Genomic DNA, 21,322 nt, shown 5'->3' with positions numbered 1-21,322 from the left:
TTTTATATCCTCCTTATGTGTCACTTTTGTTCTCGATTCTTTTATTTCTTCGTCAATACTCTTCCATAAATGAAGTCCTTTCACAGCGACACTTCATTCCGTAGCCTTGGTTCTGAAAATCGTGTTTTGAGCTGTTTCTTTTCGACTGTAGCGACTTGTTTTTATCTCACACTTTGAATGTTTACAGGTAAAACACGGCACTGTGGTTTATACACGACTTTAGGATACTTAAGCGAACAATATCGACAGTAAAATGGATTCTATTATGTGTTTTGTTTGTTTTTTGTTAGTATTTTTCTTGTGTGAGTCTGGTGCTCTCCCTGGACTCTCCCTGTATAAAAAAGATGAACAAAATGAAACAAATCTGCGTTTACTTTTTAAAAAATCCATAAATAATCCCAAAATCGTGCCAGCCATTGTTATTACGAGAAAAGACAGTGATGCGTTCATGAACTGCAGTTACTTCCACCGCTCTTCTCTGGACTTCCTTTCCAAATAATGCCTTAATCAGGTTCGATCCAGGAAAAATACACAAAGTCTTTTACCACTCGCTGGCACAATAGGTGTGAAATTTCTGGTGGTTTCCTGTATTAAAATTATACAGACCACAAAGAGGGAAACGCTGTTAAAACTTCCCTCCTTGTAAACAGTTAAACTCGGCACAGCGCAATAAATGGGAAGTGAGCAGACAGAAATCCGATCTGCTCTAAGTATGTCGTTTTGTAATCTATTCAGGGCCAGGTCAAACTGTCATGAATGGAAACTGTATTATAAACTGCCAGAGTATGTTTCCACAATAAACACGTGAATGTGCAGACGGAGGAGGGCAGCTTCATTTCGACCGAGCAAAAAAATCATATCGTCGTCTTGTTGAAGTGAGTTATTGGGTCAAAATGTTTCGCTCATGGCCTTTTATAGATCGGTTTGGAGATGGATCAACTTTTATTCTCAGTGCACAAAAAACAAAACAAATCTCCCTCACAACAAAGATCATAGTTGTGGTGTTAACGCTGAAATGGAGTTATATTTTTACAGAAATTTAAAGTACATTATGGTAAAAAATGGCTAATTGTTTACGAAAAAATAGTAAACCAGTCCACGTTTTACATTTTTGGATTGAAAATTGGACTTGGCTTTGCATTTTAAAGCTAAAACGTTTGGATATATGTGCACCGCAAAGGCTGTCAGTTCGTGTAGAATATTCCACAGTATGGCATTAATCAAGCAGGTGACGCTACCGGGCCATGTTACAGGACAGATCTGCGGAGGGGACGACACTATTCACAATCAGAATACATGTTTTTCGTAGTATTTCTGCTGGTGTTACCCCAAAAAACTTTTCTGTGGCAGCATCCAGACTATGGAACAGCGCCCCCTGCCTGTCACATCCTGTCAGTCTGCAACACAGTTTAAGATCGTGCCTCAGTTGGTAGAGCGTTTGTCCACTGATCTGAAGGTTAGCGGTTTAAATCAACATAAACATCATCGGTTGAGCGGTCAGATCCACTGATCCACAGGTTGGCGGTGCGATTCCAGTTCCCGCAGATGACCGCTGTCGTCGTGTCCTTGGGCAAGACACTTAACCCACCTCACCCTCAGTGTCTGCGTACACCGGTGTATAAATGTGTGTGAACGTGTGAGCAATTCCTTGATGTAAAGCGCTTTGAGTGTCGTGAAGGTGGAAAAGCGCTAAATAAAAAGCGGACATCTTCTCCCTGGTATTTAATACAAGCTACAGGGTTTTTGTGACGCACTTGGGTGAGCTGAAGTTGTTTGTACTGTATAAACCAACTTGAATTGAGTTAATAAACACATCCATAAAGAGATAGATGCTCGATTGATACGTTTAACTCTTTAGCGTCGGATTCTATCGTCGCCGCTAGACTCGCGGTTGCGGACTTCCCATCACCGTAACTCTGCAACCGATCGTGCTTCGTGTCAATTCAAACGGCGTCTCAAAGCAGAGGCATGGGGCTCTTTAAATGTTACTCTCATTACGGTAATGTGCTTACGCTGTGTTACGCATCAAAGGAAAAGTAAGGTTGAATATGTCAAATAGAGGAAGTTGTGTGAAAAAAGGCAAAAGTGCATGCTGATACTTCCTTTAACATGATTTTTATGGCTAAAAAAAGAAAAAAAAAAGTCTCGGCGAGCTGTACTAGTCCATAGTGCGCTCAGTTTTTAAAAGGTTAATGCCGTGCTATGGAACATTTCATCGAGTCAAGCAGGTAGCAGGTGGCGTACCCTCCTCCAGAGAACTCACATAGCGCACCTTTAGCTAACACAAATAACTTCTAAACATATAAACGTTTTTAAAAATGCAGTTATATCCTCGTGTTTTGTGCTTAGGTGCAGTTTTCCAGCGGGCCTGACAGTGTGGTGCAGTACATCTACTACCAGCCCATCGTTCACCGCTGGAGAGAGACCGACTTCTTCCCCTGCTCCGTCACATGTGGAGGAGGTTAGCGCGTTCAAACCTCTCCAACGCTCTGATATTACATTACATAACTCCTTCCCGTTGGTTATGACTGTTGTTCTGTGTTTGTTTGTGTCGTGCAGGGTACCAGCTCACGTCGGCCGAGTGTTTCGATCTGCGCACCGGTCGAGTCGTGGTGGATCAGTACTGCCATTACTACCCCGAAAACGTAAAACCGAAACCGAAGCTTCAAGAGTGCAACATGGAGCCTTGTTTGGCCAGGTCTGTGAACGAATATGGCTCATGTTTGAAGGTTGTGGGAGCAGAACGTGGAGCAGTAGAGCGCCCGTGTTCAACTAAAGATCGTGCAAAATGGCGCGACAGTGGCTCAGTTGGCTTGGTTGGTTGAGTGGTGCGATTCCAGTGTCTTGAAAGTGGAAAAACGTGATATAAAACTGTACAAAAACCCAAAAATTTGAAGAATTATGACTGAAGAAACCAGTAAACCGTTATAAAACTAGTACGTCATCTCTTGAATGAGCACTGATATTAAAAAAATATTAAAATAGCACCAAGTTAGGCCTTTCATGAGCAGTTTTTGGAGTTTTTTGCGTGGTTTTGATCGATAGCCTGTCAGATCTACAGACCACACGCTAATAGAAAAGACCACACGCTAATAGAAAAGAAAACTACAATTATCTTGCGTTGAAAAGAACCCTGTGTATTTTATGACCGTTTTGTTATTCAAATTGGTTTAGAGTTTGAAACATTTTTGAGTGATAACGTAGCTAATACTAACGCTAATGTTCACGGTGCGCTTATGTGAGGTCCGTTAAAGTCGATGAATAATCAGACAAAGTGACAGTGGCTCAGTTGGTAGAGTGTGTGCCCACTGACCCGATGGTTGACAGTTTGAAACCCGACCTCTCGACGTAAACATCTTTGGTTGAGCGGTCGGATCCACTCATCCACAGGTTAGCGGTGCGATTCCAGCTTCCAAAAATGAATGCTGTTGTTGTGTCCTCGGGCAAGACGCTTAACCCACGTGTGTTTGTGTGAATGTGCGAGTGATTTCTTAATGTGAAGAGCCTTTGAGAGCCTTAAAGTTGGAAAAGCGCTATATAAAAATGTGTTTACCATTTCAATCTAACCTTTCTGCTTCAGTTCCCATTATTTATTTATATATATTTTTATCATTAGTTGTATTAGTATTTATTTTTTATTGATTTATTATATTATTATTCATTATATTATACAACCACTTTATACATTCATTTGTATCACATCTTAATTTTGACGTATAATCTTTGTTTTCTCATCTAAACTGATCAGTACGTCCAATTCCAACCTAATTATTTATGCATATGTGAGTATATTTCTATGTGGGTGTATCTATATTACACTGGTCCCTCGTTTATCGCGGGGGTCATGTTCTAAAAATAACCCGCAACAAGTATCAGCTTTATTTTGTGCGATTATTCTGTGTGTTTTTGTCTGTAAAACCCCTCACCACACACTTTATACACTTTTCTCACACAGGCGTTAACATTTTCTCACATTTCTCTCTCGTTTAAACTCTCTCAAAGTTCAAACCTTCGTAGGCGTCTTTGTCGGTGCAGAACGTTTCATCGACGTTGTGGGTTTTGTCGGGGAGAAAACAAATCGCAAACGTACAGCACTTCAGAGTCACACTGAGATCCAACGTTTATGTAAATTTAACTCTAATATATTGTTCTGTTCAGTCTCTTGAGGCTGCGGTTTCGCGGGTCACAGTCAGAGTTTATATGATGTATTTTCTTGCTGTCGTCTTTGCTTAAATAAACCAACACGGCAGGACAGTTACAGGGCGTCTTAATTCAACAAATTAACTCATGTGCGCGTTACATTTTTATCTGTGCGCTCCTCAAATGTGCTGTACCGGAACAATAAGTAGGAACCAATATTATTATGACGTAAATAATGTATCCAACATAATATAATAAGTTTTTCATTGTTAATAAAATAAGTACAAAGTAATAAACAAAATACTAATGATCCAAATAATAATAATGATAATAATGCAAAAAAAATCAGTCAAGGATATAGCGAGGGACAACTGTATGTATCTTCTTTCCTGCTGTCCTGTTGTTTTTGTGTAACGTTTATATATGTTCAAAAGTGTCAATCGATAAAAATAACTGAATAATAATCTTTCTGCTTCAGCGACGGCTACAAGCAGATCATGCCGTACGACCTCTACCACCCGCTGCCCAGGTAAACGCGCCAACAGTGACTTAAAACATCACAAAAATGAACGCTTAACTGACTTCAGATCTTCGCTCAGGTGGGAGAGCAGCCCCTGGACGGCCTGCTCTACTTCCTGCGGCGGCGGGATACAAAGCCGCTCCGTCACGTGCGTGGAGGAGGACATGCAGGGGAACATCACCCCCACAGACGAGTGGAAGTGTCTGTACTCCCCCAAAACGGCCGTCGTACAGCCCTGCAACGCCTTTGACTGCCCCACCTGGCACGCCCAAGAGTGGTCTCCTGTGAGTGAAGAGAAACACACACTGGAACATTTATCAACGGAAATAAAAACGAAAAAAAGAGTGTTGTTTGTTAAAGGGCCCGTGTTACGCTGTTTTCTGATGTGTTTTATAATGTTTCCTCGTCACAAACAGACCTGGAGTCGTGTTTTTGTTTCATTCACACATGTTTAACGCACAAATCCTGCATATTTAAGCGGAGAAAACGCTCCGTTCCACCTTGTGATGTCATCATGTGGTGATACAGGAAGTGCTCCGCTGTGTTTTTAATCTCCACACACCTTCATTTATAGAATCATTTGGATCATTTCAGGCCTGGATTTGCAAATTTCTACTGAACAAAAGGTAAAACGTAGCTGTTAACTTGAAAACTACCACTTCATGACATCACAAGGTGGAACAGAGCGTTTTAAACTTTGGAGATGTAGACGGACTGATAATAAAGTAGCAGAAATTGAAACAAAACACAACTCCAGGTCTGTTTTTGCGGAGATAACAACATTATAACACGACTTAACGCTCACAAAGAGTCTTTAAAGTTCGTATGACGGGCTTTAATGATGAGTTGCCGTGGGAAACAAACTTCTGTAACCGGATTCTTACATTAATCCAGGTGCAGTTTGTGTAGAGAAGTTGAAAAGTTCATAATTACAGGAAGTAGTGGTCGATTTTAAAACACAATCCCTCCGTGTGTCATCAGTACTTTAATATTGACAGTGTTTGGTTTAGATCATAAAGTTAAAGGGGAACTACCGCTATTGATTGATTGATTTTATTGTATTATTGTGTCTTGCGTACAAAAAATGACGAACCCTTTAATGGACCACGACACCATTAACAAAATACAATAAAATACAGTAAATCTGCTGCTAAACGTGTGCTACAAAAAAACAGTAAATTCATTAAAACAAACTCATTCGCCGCTTTTTCCAGGTTTTACAGAGAAATTATGTGAATTTATAAACATTAGAATGAAACAACCATTTACTACTACTACTTTTACCAGTGCTGGATGAAGTACTCTGTTTTGTAACTTAAGTAAAAGTACAGATACAGAGGTAAAAAGTAGAAAAGTAAAAGTATCACGTGAAAAAATCTGCTTAAGTAAAAATATTAAAGTACCTGTTTAAAAATGGAGTTGAAGAGTAAAAAGTACAAATATTTCACACAAGTTTTGTTCGTGTAGTGATATTGATTCAAAGTGACACATATTTTGGTCACGGTAACAATGAGAATCAATTTCTAATCAATTTCTTATGAATTTTGTTTGTTTATTTTTGTTTTGCTCAAAGTTGAAGCTTGAACTTGAAAACTTTAGTCTGGATGAAAATAACACCTCAAATCATATGAAAAGTACTTTTTACTTTTCAGTCCTGTTCAAAAATGTAGCGGAGTAGAAAGTACACATACTGCTCGCAAATGTTGTGAAGTAAAAGTAAAATGTATCCACTGTAAAATGTACTTAAGTAAAGTACAGATACCTAAAAATTCTACTTAACTGTGGAACTTTTTGGTGGACAGATCGTCACCTTGTCTCCATGTAGATGTGATTTCTTTGACAGGAATGTTCCACAGTACAGAAATAAGCTTAGCTTCCTCCACTGCCCAAGTTACAGCTCAGATCTGTGGAGAGGCAATCCCGCTCACAGTAAGAATGAAAGTACTTCAAGGTATTTTTAAGCAATAAAAACACCTTTAACTGAACTAACGCATAAAGTTTAATGCCATACTGTGAAACTCGCTGAATAATATCTCCATGGAGACGAGCATGATGCGGACCCTCCACCAGAAAAGATACATTGTGCAGCTTTAAGTAGAGTACTTTACTACTCGTACTTTGTTACCTTCCAACACTGACTATTACGTACCGGCCTCTGTATGTGTAAATATTTGATCATGTCGCCTAGTTGTGTGGACTTGGTAGCAATAATAGCAGTACTGGTAGTAGTAGTAGTAGTAGTAGTAGTAGCAGTAGTAGTAGTAGCAACATTAGTAGTAGCAGTAGCAGTAGTAATAGCAGTAGTAGCAGGAGCAGTAGTAGTAGTAGTGGTAGTAGTAATAGAAGTAGTAGTAGCAGTAGCAGTAGCAAAAGCAGTAGTAGCAGTAGTAGTAGTAGTAGTAGTAGTAGTAGTAGTAGTAGTAGTAGTAGTAGTAGTAGTAGTAGTAATAGAAGTAGTAGTAGTAGCAGTAGCAAAAGCAGTAGTAGCAGTAGTAGTAATAGTAGTAGTAGTAGTAGTAGTAGTAGTAGTAGTAGTAGTAGTAGTAGTAGTAGTAGTAGTAGTAGTAGTAGTAGTAGTAGTAGTAGTAGTAGTAGTAGTAGTAGTAGCAGTAGTAGTAGTTGTAGTAGCAGCAGTAGTAGTAGTAGTTGTAGTAGTAGTAGTTGTAGTAGTAGTAGTAGTAGTAGTAGTAGCAGTAGTAGTAGCAGCAGCAGTAGTAGTAGTAGTAATAGTAATAGTAGTAGTATAAAACAGCAGTAGATTACTATATAAATGGTTTGTTGAACACATTCCTTATATACTTTGCGTTTTTTTATACTCAGTACTACAGTAATGACGACGCCGTTGATCATAAACGTCCCAATGAACTTCTGAATGAACCTCTTTGGGGATTTTTCACTTTTATCAGTCGCTGGCTGCTAAATCCTAGAAACATATTTGCGGGCTCGCTCTGAAAACCTCGGCTGGCTGTTTACCTTGCACATTCTTCCTCTGAACTCAACTTTAAATGCTTGTTTTGGCAAAGGGACTGTCCAGGTTCACCCGTGAGCCGGCCGCGGCGGGGAGCCTGGAAGCCTCGCGTTGCCTCGATCCCTCCCTCGAGCTGAACTTAAGCAAAGAGACATAATCACAGAGGAAAAATGTAAACGTTAGCCTTATCGCTATCTCAAAACCAACGACTCAAGAGGCTGTATTCTTTCAACAGTGTACGGTAACGTGCGGTCAAGGGCTCCGGTACCGTGTGGTGTTGTGTATTGACCACAGGGGGCTCCACGCTGGAGGTTGCAACCCCACGACCAAACCCCACATCAAGGAGGAGTGTCTGGTGACCGTGCCCTGCTTCAGAGCCGCAGGTGGGTTGACTCTTGTGTGAACTTGTGTGTCTTGTTAATACGAGCCGCTTCAGTGTTGCGTCACAGCGGAACAAGAATGTTTTCAGATATTTTACTGTTTCACTTAAAAATTTAGAAGGGATAATGAGTACCGTAGTTTCTGGAATATAAGTCGCACTTTTTTTTCATAGTTTGGCCAGTGATGCGACTTATACTGAGATGCAATTTTTATGTAAAATCTATGTTTTTTTCTTGATTATCAGGCATTTTTTGGCTGGTGCGACTTACACTCAGATGCGACTTATATGTGAAATATATGGTTTTGTTGTATTTTTTTTTTAATATTGTGCATTTTTTGGCTGGTGCGATTTATATTTAGATGAGACTTATATGTGAAATATGTTTTTTTTCCTTCATTATTATACATTTTTTGGCTGGTGCGACTTATACTCAGATGCGACTTGTATGTGAAATATATGTTTTTTATTCTTCATTATTATGCCCTTTTTGGCGATTTATACCCCGGAAAATACGGTACATATAACAAAAATCAGCTTCAAAATGTTATAGTTTGGCTAATTTACACCAGGCAAAAGTTTGGACACACCCTCTCAGTGTTCAGTGTTTTACTTTTTTATTTTTACTACTTTCTACATTTTATTTACACACAGAACACATCAAATATATAAAGTAAGACATATGGAGTGATGAAGCAAAGAGAAAAAAGGTAAATGCGAGCGGTGGACGTCTGCGTTGTGTTGTTTTGTTCAGTTTGTGATGCATTAAGGAGCCACGGGACACAGCGGGAACTTTTGGAGGCGCTTTTCATTTAATCTGGTTCACAATAGAACAAAATAGGATCAACATGTGCCGCTGTTTATCGGTCCAACCCAAACTACAGGAGATGATGGACAGAGTTAGCGTCTCTCTGCGCTTGTTCACTGGAATAAATGAAAACGACAAAGCAACATCAGCTCAATATCAAGTTAAATACAAGTAAAATATAATTACAGATGTAAATAAAGACAAAAATAATAACAAAAGGACACTTTAGGCATGAGATACAATAGACTATACAACAATAGACTATACTACAATAGACATTTCGAGCATATGTATCAGGCAAAAAGCACATCTCACTGATTTGTTCCTATGCGAGCTCGAAAAGGAGTGTGAAGAACCTGTTACATAAATATTTATACAATTTTTTTTTTACATATTTTATATTCAAATCCTCAAAGTCGCTACTCTTTGCTTTGTCGAAAAATATTTTGGTAAACAGTCATATTTTTATACAGCGCTTTTCCACTTTCAAGACTCTCAGATCGCTTTACATCAAGAAACCGCTCACATATTCACACACACGTCATACACCAGTGTACGCAGACACTGGGGGTGAGGGGGGTTAAGTGTCTTGCCCAAGAGCACAATAACAGCGTTCATCTGTGGGAGCTGGAAATCGCCAACCTTCAAATCAGTGGACAAACACAGCCACTGCAGGGTTTTGTAGAGTTATTTAACTTTTTTCTCACATAATTCCGTATATCTTGCTTCATAGAAAGTAGTCAAATTAAATAAAAACCCTGAATGAGAGAGTGTGTCTGGTTGTGTATTTTTTTAGCATTTTGCGCTAATCTCAAGATGATCAAATGGAGCGAACAGGTCTGAAAATAAAGGGATGTATAAACAAATAGACTTCCCACCTCCTTATGTTAATCGGATGCCTACGTAAAGGTATTTTAGTGTTTTGTAATAAAAGAAAACTCAAATCTGTCAACTGGACAAAAGGTTTTAGGAGTGTAGTTGTAGTGGTAGTTTCACTCCTACAACTTTTTGTCCAGTTCACAGATTAAATTTAGTCTTTTTCTATTGATCAGACCTGGTGATTGTAGTGTTTTTTTTTTGAGAATGAAAGGATTTGTGATTTTCTGTGAGTTTATAAACCTACACTGTTTTAGATACTCTCCCTGTCGAAGCAAAGGAGCCGTGGCAAAAACAGGCCATTGAGCTGGACGAAGAAACAACAGTGACCGAAGAGCCAACGTGAGTAACAACAAACCAACACAACATATATATTTATATCAGCGTTTACTTTAAGGTTTATACATTTTGCTCCAACTATGATCATTTGAATCAAGTTTCCGATGATAGACAAACCAACGTGACCAATTATATTTAACACAGTCCCCTTCAGTAAAAGTACAGATACCAGAGCAAAGAAATACTCAAGTAAAAGCTTCTGTTACTTAAGTAAAAGTACAGACACTGGAGCAAAGAAATACGCAAGTGAAAGTTTCTGTTACTTAAGCAAAAGTACAGATACCAGAGCAAAGAAATACTCAAGTAAAAGTAAAAGTATCACATGAAAAAATCTACTTAAGTAAAAGTATTAAAGTACCTATTTAAAAATGTACTTAAAGAGTAAAAAGTAAAAGTATTTCTCGCAGATTTTGAGGTCTAATAAAGTTTCAAATGTAGTGATTTTGATAAAGATTTATGCTGATTAATAATTTAATCAGTCGTTTTTTTAATCTGTTTTTATTTGTATATTTTTTTTGCTCAAACTACGAACGTGTTAAAAATAAATTCTCACAATAAAAAAAAAACTTTTACTTTTCAGTTCTGTTTAAAAATGTAGTGGAGTAGAAAGTACAGATACTGCTCTCAAATGTAGTCAAGTAAAAGTAAAAAGTATCCACTTAAGCAAAGTACAGATACCTAAAATGTACACTTAAGTACAGTACTTTACTACTTTTACTTCATTCCATTCCCCCTCTACACGTACGATTAATTTCAAATCCGTGGCTACACTTCACCTCGAGTGGCTCTTAAGTCAGTGAAGAAACAGCAGCGGTTAAGCTAACAGACAAAAGTTCACAACCCGGAAAATCGGCAATAAAATTTACAATGTTAAACCAAAGAATTACTGTCACTCCACCGAGGTAAAAGCCAAAGAGTCACGCACACACTGATCCCAGACCAGTTCCGCTGTGCAAAAACCAAGTCAGAATTTACCTTGAGGTGAAATTGGTTTGGACAGGGCTCAGAGCTCCTTTGAAACCTTCACAGTATCACGGCTGTGTTCACGTCAGCGCAGATTTGCATCAACTTTCGCATGTCAAAACGTACAGCTGGAGCGCGTATTTTTTACACGCTTGTCATAACAGTCTCCTGTGTACCTCAACACACCTGCGTTTGCCAGGAGTTTGCCTGAAAACAACGCTCGATTAGATTTGTAGGGATAGTTTTCTGCGTACGCTAACCCGTCTTGCGTATTTACAATGTTTTGCTTAATGTGCAAACAGCCAAATTGCATGTGAAATAAAGCGTGCATGTTTTAGATGAGGTCATTTAGGATAAAACAAAGCTACTAGCATTACCTCAGAACGCAGATGTCCAGATGTGCGCTCATCAGCTGGATAATAACCGCTCTTCCAAAGATGGACAGTAGTTGGGGTTGGTTTTTGCAGCTAAACTCTTGACTTAGCGACGACGATTCTGGCCTAGCGTCGCGCGTGTTGACTTCATTTGGAGAGTGAAAAATATGTTTGAAATATACGGCTTCGGTATCTTGCACAAAAAGCGAAAATATTAACACAATACAGCGCGAATCGTACGCCAAAAGAAATATCTGACGACCATATGGGGCCAGGATGTGCGAGGATCGAGGAAATGCCTGTTGTAGACTTATAACACCACTTTAGCCAAACACCACTTTGAAAATCCTAAAATAAGAACCAGCTTTGTTGCGAGTTACTATTATAAGTATATAAATCACTTAGCCTGATGTGAATGTAATTGATAACATTAAGAACACATGTGCCGTTTGAGCGAAATCGGGATCGCGCGCCAATCAACTGATGTAGCTTAACTGTGCGTGAACATAAGCAGCGATGTTGTGAGTCTAAAGTCTGACTCCACTGATTCATTTGTTTGTTCAAATCCCAGAGAGCTCCCCGGCAGCAGAGAACGAGCCAAGTCTGCAGTGATTATGAGGATTTTACTGAAACGTCCAGTAAAAATCAGGGGTGTTATCGTGCAGGTTAACCCGGCAAGAATGCAGAATGAACAAGATGCTAATTTGTAGGCGCCGAATATTTTAAATTCAGTTGTTTAGGGACAGTATGTTCGTCTTAGATTTTAAAGGACCCATGTTACGTTATTTTCTGATCGATAATCATGATATATATTGATGTTTCCTCAAAAAAATGATACATATTTACAGAAATTAACGGAGCTCAGCTAAAGCAAAAGCAACCGAAATGAAGAAACTAAGGAAAAACTCACGTGTACACAGTGTACTACAATGATTCTCGTGAAATACTGACTTGCCCTGCTTATATACTCAACCCAGAAGCACCTCCCCCAGGTAAATACCATGTACTTCACAGGTGCGATCGGTACAACTTCAGCAGGTTCTCATCATACACTGCGGACTTATGAGAGTCTAAATCCCTTTAACTCAAAAAGTGTTTAAAATAAAACTATAAACACTTAAACATTGAAACAAATACGCAACAAATACGCAAAGACATTGAAACAAAACAAAAAGAATTTACCCAGGTCTCCGCTTCACATGGTCCAGCCCACGACCACACCCAAGGCTTTAAAAATGGCCGACATAGGACACGCCCCCTCTGTGTCTGGCCCATGTGGAGATTCAGGAAAGAGTAGACGCAAATTATCAAATGTTTAAATAAACTAAATTATGATGATATTAAAACTCCTCATCACAAACAGACCTGGAGTTATGTTTTGTTTCATTTACACACGTTTAACACACAAAACGTGCATATTTACGCTGCGTTCTTTGCTCAAACTGCAAAAATAAAACGCTCTGTCCCACCTTGTGATGTCATGAGGTGATACAGGAAGTGCTCCACTGTGTTTTTAAACGACACACACCTTCACTAGAATCATTTGGATGATTTCAGCCCCTGGAATTGCCCATTTCTGCTGAACAAAAAGCAGAGAAAAGTAGAGATGCAAACTTGAAAACCACCACTTCATGACATCACAAGGTGGAACGGAGCATTTTGAGCTTTGGAGATGTAGACAAACATGTGTGAATGAAACAAAACACAACTCCAGGTCTGTTTCTGAGGCCGTAACAGCAGTAGAACATGACTTAAAGCTCACCAGAGTCCATTTTGCGTGATATAGGACCTTTAAATTAAATAAACGTGCTCCATCTGTGTCTCCTGATTTGGTCTAGACACGGTCAAATCAAATAGAGCTTTTACTGATAACAATGAGATAAAGGATTTGTTCTGGATTAAAATTCACCAGCCACGAGGACCTCAACCTCAAACACAGATGTAGAAATATATTTAGAGAAGCAAAGTCATAAATAATAATAAATAATGGTGGGCGTTTTGGGGCTTCTTTTGGGGGGTTGCAGGCTCCCAGGCCTCGTAACCCCGAGTCTGAGGGATAAAAAAGAACAGATTTGAAGAGGAACGGAGGGAGGAGCACGGACATGAAGAGCTATGTGTGTGAGCTGAAGGCTGAAATAGTGCTGGTGCTCATCCCGAACTTAAGAAAACCAACTTATCTGCGCAAAACGTGGACGTGATGGCCAAATTGTTCATGTTATAACTTGTTTTTTTTGGTTTTTAAGACAATTATCCAATCAGAACGCAGAGTATCTCACTTTAGCTGCGAGTTTTAATGTGAAATCCAGTTGGTTTAAACCTAAAATGATTCTTTCTGCAGCTCAGTGAGTGAATTCTGGAGTTTCTGAGCTTTCACATGAGGCCTTCCAATGAGAAAAACGTATATATGTCCTGTGTTTGCCGTACCTTTTGTAAAAGAAAAAAAAAAAAAAGAAACCCATCGACAGGATTTAGCAATGTTTTATTTATTTAATCAAGCTCCTTCAGGCATATTCACAGTCCTGACTTCATACCATATGTGTGCCATAGAAAAACAACGCCTTTATGACAGCGCGGGGATTTATCACTGTCACTGTTTTTGTTTAGTTGTTCCGTCGATTCGGTCATAAGTGTAAATTATATGACATCTGTTGGACGTATAAACCTGATCGTGATGACTTACTTTTACCACAAAACAAGCGAAAGAACTCCACACGGCTCGTAAAAGTGTTAAAAGGTGAATACGCGTGATATTCTGTGTGTTTATTAGCTGTAACGTTTTGATACTCCTGATCATTTCAAGCAAAGCGCAAAAAGCAGATCTCGGGGTTTTGCCATCGCTAAGTTGCGCAGTTTGTTTTAACACAGTTGCGAATAAAGTTTACGCCATTGACTGTGTAAAGAAGTGGACGAAGTGTGACGTCGCCCATAGCGTTTAGCTCATCGATGCTAGCAGTTATAGCGGCGAATTTGGAGCCGAGTTCGAGTTATTTGGATTTCCGATTTCTGCGAGTATCGTAGCAACCAAAGAGCCAATCCGGAGCGAGACTGCTGAAGGTAACGCACCGCTGGTTTAGCTCAGAGTGGACGCTTAGCAACGCTGTCAATCAAACCTGTTGCTAACGTTCCCAGGAGTGACCTTGGGGAAAGAAGGCGCCTGATTTGTCTGTTATTAATGTTCATATCTTGATTTATAGACAAAATAGCGAAATAAAAACACCAGGATCATGTAGAGCGGGTAAATACGAACATTTAAAGACCAAAATGACGAGAGAGAGGGGCCACAGCTTTTCAATAGAACGTGAATTGGAGCCAGAGTCGATGGAACGGTGTGGCTAGCAGGTTAGCTATGTCCATTTATATATCCAGTCTATGGTTTACTTTATTTAAATTGTGTTATCTTAAGTAAGTAACGTAAAGTAAGCAATGCGTTAATACTTTTCTTTACCTGCAGAAACCATGACGATAATGGAGTTTGACTTAAAGAATCTGTTTTATTCTCCTCTTCAGATTTATCCCTGGGCCTTGGGAGCCCTGCAGTAAATCCTGTGGAGCGGGCGTACAGCACCGCACCGTCAAATGCCAAGTGCTGCTGTCTTTTTCCCAAACTGTGGCCGACCTGCCCGACGATGAGTGCGAGGGGGACAAACCGGCCGAGACTCAGCCCTGCTACAGGACCCCCTGCTCCGGAGCCGAGGAGCAGCCGGAGGACGACACAGAAAAGGCGTTTGAGAAGGAAGAACTGCACGACTGGGAGTATGAAGGATTCACCCAGTGTTCAGAGAGCTGTGGGAGAGGTAGGACGATCAGTGTGTTAAGCCTTTAGTCCTTTAGTTAATTTTAAAGGTCTTGGATTACGCAAAATTGACTCTTTTGAGCTTTACGCCATGTTATAAAGTTGTTACCTTTTCAAAAAACAACACACAACTCTAGGTGTGTTTGTGATGAGGAAACAACATTGGAACGTGCATCAGAAACTTGCATAAATCAGGCACTTTAAGGATTTATCAAAGGAGAAGGCCTGGAGTGAGCTTGCTGAGTTGGGAGTGAATTTTTGTATCTGCCTTTGCACGTATAAATACCTGTATCCTAGTCTTGTGAGCACAGTTTTGGTCAGATACATTGAGAAAGTTTTGAGAGCTTTGCCCTTTTTAGCCAATTAATCAATCGCCAGGGCACGTCTGTAGTCCATAAGAAGAAAAATGTGTTAGTCGGTGTATGTGCTGTAAAGGAGAAGCTGAGGACGAACCAGAATCATAATATGTTCTCTTTGTAAAGCATCTGAAATAGCAAATGGTATTTTTTTCTATCTTCAAGACATTCAAAGCACTTTACGTCAAGGAACCGCTCACCCACTCATGCACCAGTGTACGCAGACACTGGGGGTGAGGTGGGTTATGTGTCTTGCCCAAGGACACAACCACAGCGTTCATTTGTGGGAGCTGGAATCTGAAAACTCTACCAGTCTGTTTCTGTCAAGAGAGCGGGACTTAAAACATCAGACTTCAGATTTGTAGACGAACACACTACTAACTGAGCCACTGCCACCCCTTGAGCCACCGTCACCCCATGAGCCACCATCACCTCATGAGCCACCATCACCTCATGAGCCACCATCACCTCATGAGCCACCGTCACCTCATGAGCCACCGTCACCTCATGAGCCACTGTCACCCATTGAGCCACTGCCGCCGCACCTTGAGCCACTGTCACTTTCTTAGAGTGTCCAAAATTGCCCTTAAAAGTGTTTTTGCCTTAACTGGCTCTGCCCACTTTCGCCTCTAAACGCTCCAAATCGCACTTTCTTTGAGGCAGCTCTTCCGGGTTAAGAGGGAATCCCATTCTTTTCCATTACGAATCCGGGAAAACCTGATCTAAAGTTGTGTTGATTTGTGTAAAACGTCCTTCACTTTCATGCGACCGACAAGTCAACACCTCACGATTCTCTGGAGACTTTAAAACATCTCTGTCGTCCCAATCGAACTTATTTGCTGTCGAAATCAGCAGCTCTATAGAAAATAAGGAATGCTGATGTATTTTTATTATTATTTTCACTACATTACTACACCTGCCACTACTATTGATGCTACTAAACCTCTCTACTACAACTACTACTTCTACTACTCCCTCCGTCGTCCAGATATGACCCGTAGCAATTCCGAAACCTCTTCACTCTTAATCTTTTACCCAGTTGACAGGAATAGAGTCGCCAGAAGAGAATATTCTGGATGAGCAGGGCCGTCAACTGAATTCTGGGGGCCTCTCACAAGTGAACACCTCACGTTTCTCTAGAGGCTTTAAAATGTCTCTGTCGTCAAAATCTGCCGTCAAAATCGCCAGCTCCGTACAAAATAATACAACCTGAACGACGACCGACGGCAACTTTCAGAGTAAGATGAGCCAGGTTGATTTATTTTTACGTCAATCAGCCTCTATTTTAAACCTCTACTACTGATGCTACTAAATTCTGCGAAGTACAACTACTTTTGAATACTTCTTATATCCGTGTAATCCAAATGTGATCCGTAGCAGTTCCGAAACCTCTCCATTTTTTTAAACTTTTGTCCATTTAACAGGAATCGATTGTTTCTTTTCCTCTAACTTCTGCTACAACTTAAACATCTCGTCCGACCCGTGGAGCGGTTCTCTGTTTGCGGTCAGGTCCTATTTTCCACTGGAGCGTTACGAGGAGCCTCACAGCTTATGTAGAAAATGCCTATGTCAACTTTGGCTTCGTAAAACGGCAGCACATTTGAATATTATTAGGTGATAATGGTGCTAGTACAAACCTTACCGCTATAACTTCACCCACTTTGTTGCGAACCCAGCGCCAAAGACCCAGACAGTCGGCTTAAACACTCTGCCATATTTACTTAAGGTTCGCTTTGATCTCCGCGGGCTTGTGCGTCTGCTTTGTGTGTCTCGAGCTAACTTAATTTCTCCACATGGGCGTAGGCTTTTGTCAGCGCTTCGCCCAAACTCAACAAACTCGCAAATGGCGGGATGATCGCACAGGGGTCAGATTTCGGGGCATAACTCCTGGACCATCACACGGTTTTTACTGTTGCCGTTGTCGTCCGCGAATTTGGGAACAACGGAAGTAATTGATGTAAAAGTCTGAGGTCACGTTTAAACGCATCTCTGTCTGTGCTGGTTTCTGTTCAACAAAGCGGGAAAAAATTGGAAATCGATAGATAAATAAAAATAAACATAAACTGCAATGGAAAACAGACGACGCTAACAGATGGCGTAATAGTAGCAAGAAACTTTACAAAGCCAGATGTTGATATTTAGAGGTAATAGTGTAATTTCTGAGGGTTTAGCTGAATAAAACAGGGCAAAAACTATCAGAACTAGTAAGTATCTCTTTGATCTGACCATGTATCTGAACAAAACTGCATTCAGTCAAGAATTCGTGCAAAAATATATAGAAAATATTGAAAAAAAAGCAAATTAAAGAGCGTATATCAAACAAAATTGACTCTTGTGGCTCTTATCCTATGTTTTAATGCTGTTACCTCATTAAAAACAGACCTGAAGTGTTGTTTTTGTTTCTTTAACCCTGCGTCATTAGCTCAAAATGCTCTGTTCCACCTCGTGATGTCACACAGTGGTAGTTTTCAACATCCAACAATTAACAGCTCCTTTTAAGATCAGCGTTTTCTCTTTTTCTCGCTAATATCGTGCGGTTTGGAGCCTAAATTGTGAGATTAAGTGGTGACATGTGTTCCTTTAAATTTAGAAAAGTAACTGTACTCTGATACCGTGAAATGAAAAAGTAACTATACTGGAATAGTTACTCAAAGTTACTCTTCAATTACTTCCCAACACTGTTTCTATGCTATGAATATTTTACTTTTTTTTACTGTTTACTTATATATAACTTATTATAATACACTTTTTTGTTGTGTTTGTTTAGTGTCACGATTATCACGGCCAAAATAATTGCGATTAACGATTATATCACAGTAATTCTTAAAGCTGCAGACAGTTTAAAACGTTATAGATATGAATAATTTGGATTTTAATCTTATAACTAATAAATTCCGTGTTTAAAGAAATTGTTATAGTATGTACTTTGGATCTAGCGGAGAATTTTCTGGATGAACAGGGCCGTCAATGTAAATTTGGGGACCCCGGGGCAAGAAATCTCACATGGGCCCCCCCTAATACTAATTAATCGAAAGAGAGTCCAATTTTGGGCCCCTAAACCCCGGGACATCCCCTCTGTCGACTCCCCTGTGGATAAGTAGTTTTTTCCTGCACATTCTGGTGTTTATCTTTGTTGCCGATTATCACGATTATATAAAATGTCCCAGAAACGATTCTTGTCAACCATTTGTATCACGATAAACGATATTTTTAATTGCAGGTGTACAAGAGGCTGTTGTGATCTGCCTGAACAAACAAACCCGAGAAGCGGCCGATCAGAGCCAGTGCGACAGCTCCAGACGACCGCCCCAGCTCCTCCAGGACTGCAACACCCAACCCTGCCCACCCAGGTAGAACAAATACACACACACCCCATTATAAAACCATTATCTGAAATGTTAGGAAAATAATTTGAAAATAATTATAATTAGCTAAAACGTAATGAAGATTGTTTTAGAAAAGGGTTTGGCTGCATTTATTAAGGAAATATTTGTATAACTGGAGGAACAGGATTGACTGCAGTAAGTGAGCTGTGGTTCGTTTAATACGGCTCAGCCAAGCATAAAAACTATTTAAAACTGTTATTTTTTTTATTTTAAAGGTGCTAAATTACACAAAATTGAGTCTTGTGAGGGTTAAGCGTGTTATAATGCTGTTATGTCATCAAAAACAGACCTGGAGTTGTGTTTTGTTTCATTCACACAAAAATAAATCAATAAATAAACATGGTCCATGACAAATAAGAAAGAAAGAAATTACAAAATAAAAATTTAATAAAAATAAATAAATGAGTAAATACATTAATAATAATAATAATAATAATAATAATAATAATAATAATAATAATAATAATAATAATAATAATAATAATAATAATGGATTTAATTCAGATGTAGAAATAAAGCATATAATTTTATATTTTTAAATGTCCTCTTACAAGAAATTGACTCTTTTGAACTTTAAGTCATGTTTTAATGCTGTTACCTTCTCAAAAACAGACCTGGAGTTGTGTTTTGTTTCATTCGCAAATGCTTCGTTCCACCTTGTGATGTCATGAAGTGGTAGTTTTTAAGTCAACCGCTGCCTTTCTCAGCCTAAATCTGCAGCGTTTGTGTGTTAAACATGTGCGAATGAAACAAAAAACACAAGTCCAGGTCTGTTTGTGATGAGGAAACGACATTAGAACAGATCAGAAAACAGCAGAATATGGTCCGTTTTACTGTCGTCTGTCTGGAAGGATTAGAACCACGAATTCAGAACATCTTTGTGTCAAACTATTACAAACGCCAGTATAGACGCCATCGGGCTCATACTGATCCTGAGCCGTAGTGACAGAGATGGACGGTTGTATTGTTGAGAGGAGGAAGTGAAGTCGGCTGGACACGGCGTGGAGCCTGGATATAATCACGACGGATCAACTGTAAGACGACGGCTCATGAGAATCAGAGACTGTGTTAGGACGAACGTTAGGTGTAGTAAGAAGTACTGTAGTAGTAGATAGAAGGAGGGGATGAAGTACTCAGTTTTGTTACTTAAGTAAAAGGTACAGAGGTAAGAAGCTACTCAAGTAAACACGTTAAAGTTCCTGTTTGTTCCTAGGTAAAAGTGCAGATACAGAGGTAAAAAAAATACTCAAGTAAAAGTATCATGTGAAAAAAATCTGCTTAAGTAAAAGTATTAAAGTACCTGTTTGTTACTTAAGTAAAAGTACAGATACAGAGGTAAAAAGTTACTCAAGTAAAAGTGTCACATGAAAAATCTACTTAAGTAAAAGTATTAAAGTACCTGTTTCTTTCTAAGTAAAAGTACAGATACAGAGATAAAAAGTTACCTAAGTAAAAGTGTCACGTGAAAAAATCTACTTCAGTATTAAAGTACCTGTTTGTTACTTAAGTAAAAGTACAGATAAATATGTAAAAAGTTACTTAAGTAAAAGTATCACAGGAAAAAAATCTACTTAAGTAAAAGTATTCAAGTGCCGGGTTGTTCCTAAGTAAAAGTACAGATACAGAGGTAAAAAGTTACTCAAATAAAAGTATCACGTGAAAAAATCTACTTAAGTAAAAGTATTAAAGTACCTGTTTGTTACTTAAGTACAAGTCCAGATACAAAAAAGTTACTCCAGTAAAAGTATCACGTGAAAAAAATCTACTCAAGTAAAAGTATTTGAGTACTTGTTTGTTACTTAAGTAAAAGTACAGATACGGAGGTAAAAAGTTACTCAAGTAAAAGTGTCACGTGAAAAACCTACTTGAGTAAGTATTAAAGTACCTGTTTAAAATGTACTTTAAGACTAAAAAGTAAAAGTATTTCAAGTGCAAATGTAGTGATATTGATTCAAAGTGACACATATTTTGGTCACGGTAACAATTCCAATCAATTTCTACATTTTTCTTATGAATTTTGTGTTTTTCTTGTTTTGCTCAAAGCCGAAGCTTGAAATCGAAAACTTTAGTCTGGATGTTTCCACGAACATGGTAAAAATAACCCCTCAAATCAGATGAAAAGTACTTTTAACTTTTCAGTCCTGTTCAGAAACGTAGTGGAGTAGAAAGTACAGATACTGCTCTCAAATGTAGTGAAGTAAAAGTAAAAAGTATCCACTGTAAAATGTGCTTAAGTTGAATTTTTTAGTATCTGTACTTCACTTATATGCAGTATTTCGTTACTTTCCACCACTGCAAACAAAATTAAATAGTTTATTGAAGCAAAGACAAAAAAGTGGTTCAAGTTTACTCTTTTTAAGTTATATTTTTGTCGTTTAAATACTGATTATTTTATATATAGTACAAATATAAGACCGAGA

At 39.0% G+C, this 21,322-nt stretch overlaps 1 protein-coding gene across 4 annotated transcripts in view; it reads left to right on the top strand.

Moving 5' to 3' along the window:
* LOC117386408 (ADAMTS-like protein 1) overlaps positions 1-21,322 on the top strand; it is a 173,152-nt gene that overhangs the window by 141,166 nt on the left and 10,664 nt on the right. For 3 of the 4 annotated variants that reach the window (XM_055229057.1, XM_033983762.2, XM_055229058.1), the window contains 8 exons: positions 2,350-2,461; positions 2,560-2,698; positions 4,619-4,669; positions 4,740-4,944; positions 7,864-8,011; positions 9,949-10,033; positions 14,875-15,161; positions 18,737-18,866. In XM_055229057.1, the coding sequence (XP_055085032.1) occupies positions 2,350-2,461; positions 2,560-2,698; positions 4,619-4,669; positions 4,740-4,944; positions 7,864-8,011; positions 9,949-10,033; positions 14,875-15,161; positions 18,737-18,866 (1,157 nt within the window). Of the gene's footprint in view, positions 1-2,349; positions 2,462-2,559; positions 2,699-4,618; positions 4,670-4,739; positions 4,945-7,863; positions 8,012-9,948; positions 10,038-14,874; positions 15,162-18,736; positions 18,867-21,322 lie in introns of those variants that run through there. The other variant, XM_055229059.1, reaches the window with a different exon arrangement.

The sequence above is a fragment of the Periophthalmus magnuspinnatus genome, chromosome 18, assembly GCF_009829125.3.
Source record: "Periophthalmus magnuspinnatus isolate fPerMag1 chromosome 18, fPerMag1.2.pri, whole genome shotgun sequence".
Classification (NCBI taxonomy): domain Eukaryota; kingdom Metazoa; phylum Chordata; class Actinopteri; order Gobiiformes; family Gobiidae; genus Periophthalmus; species Periophthalmus magnuspinnatus.
Note: the sequence above shows the minus strand (reverse complement) of the source record. Positions and strands in the feature narration are given on the sequence as shown.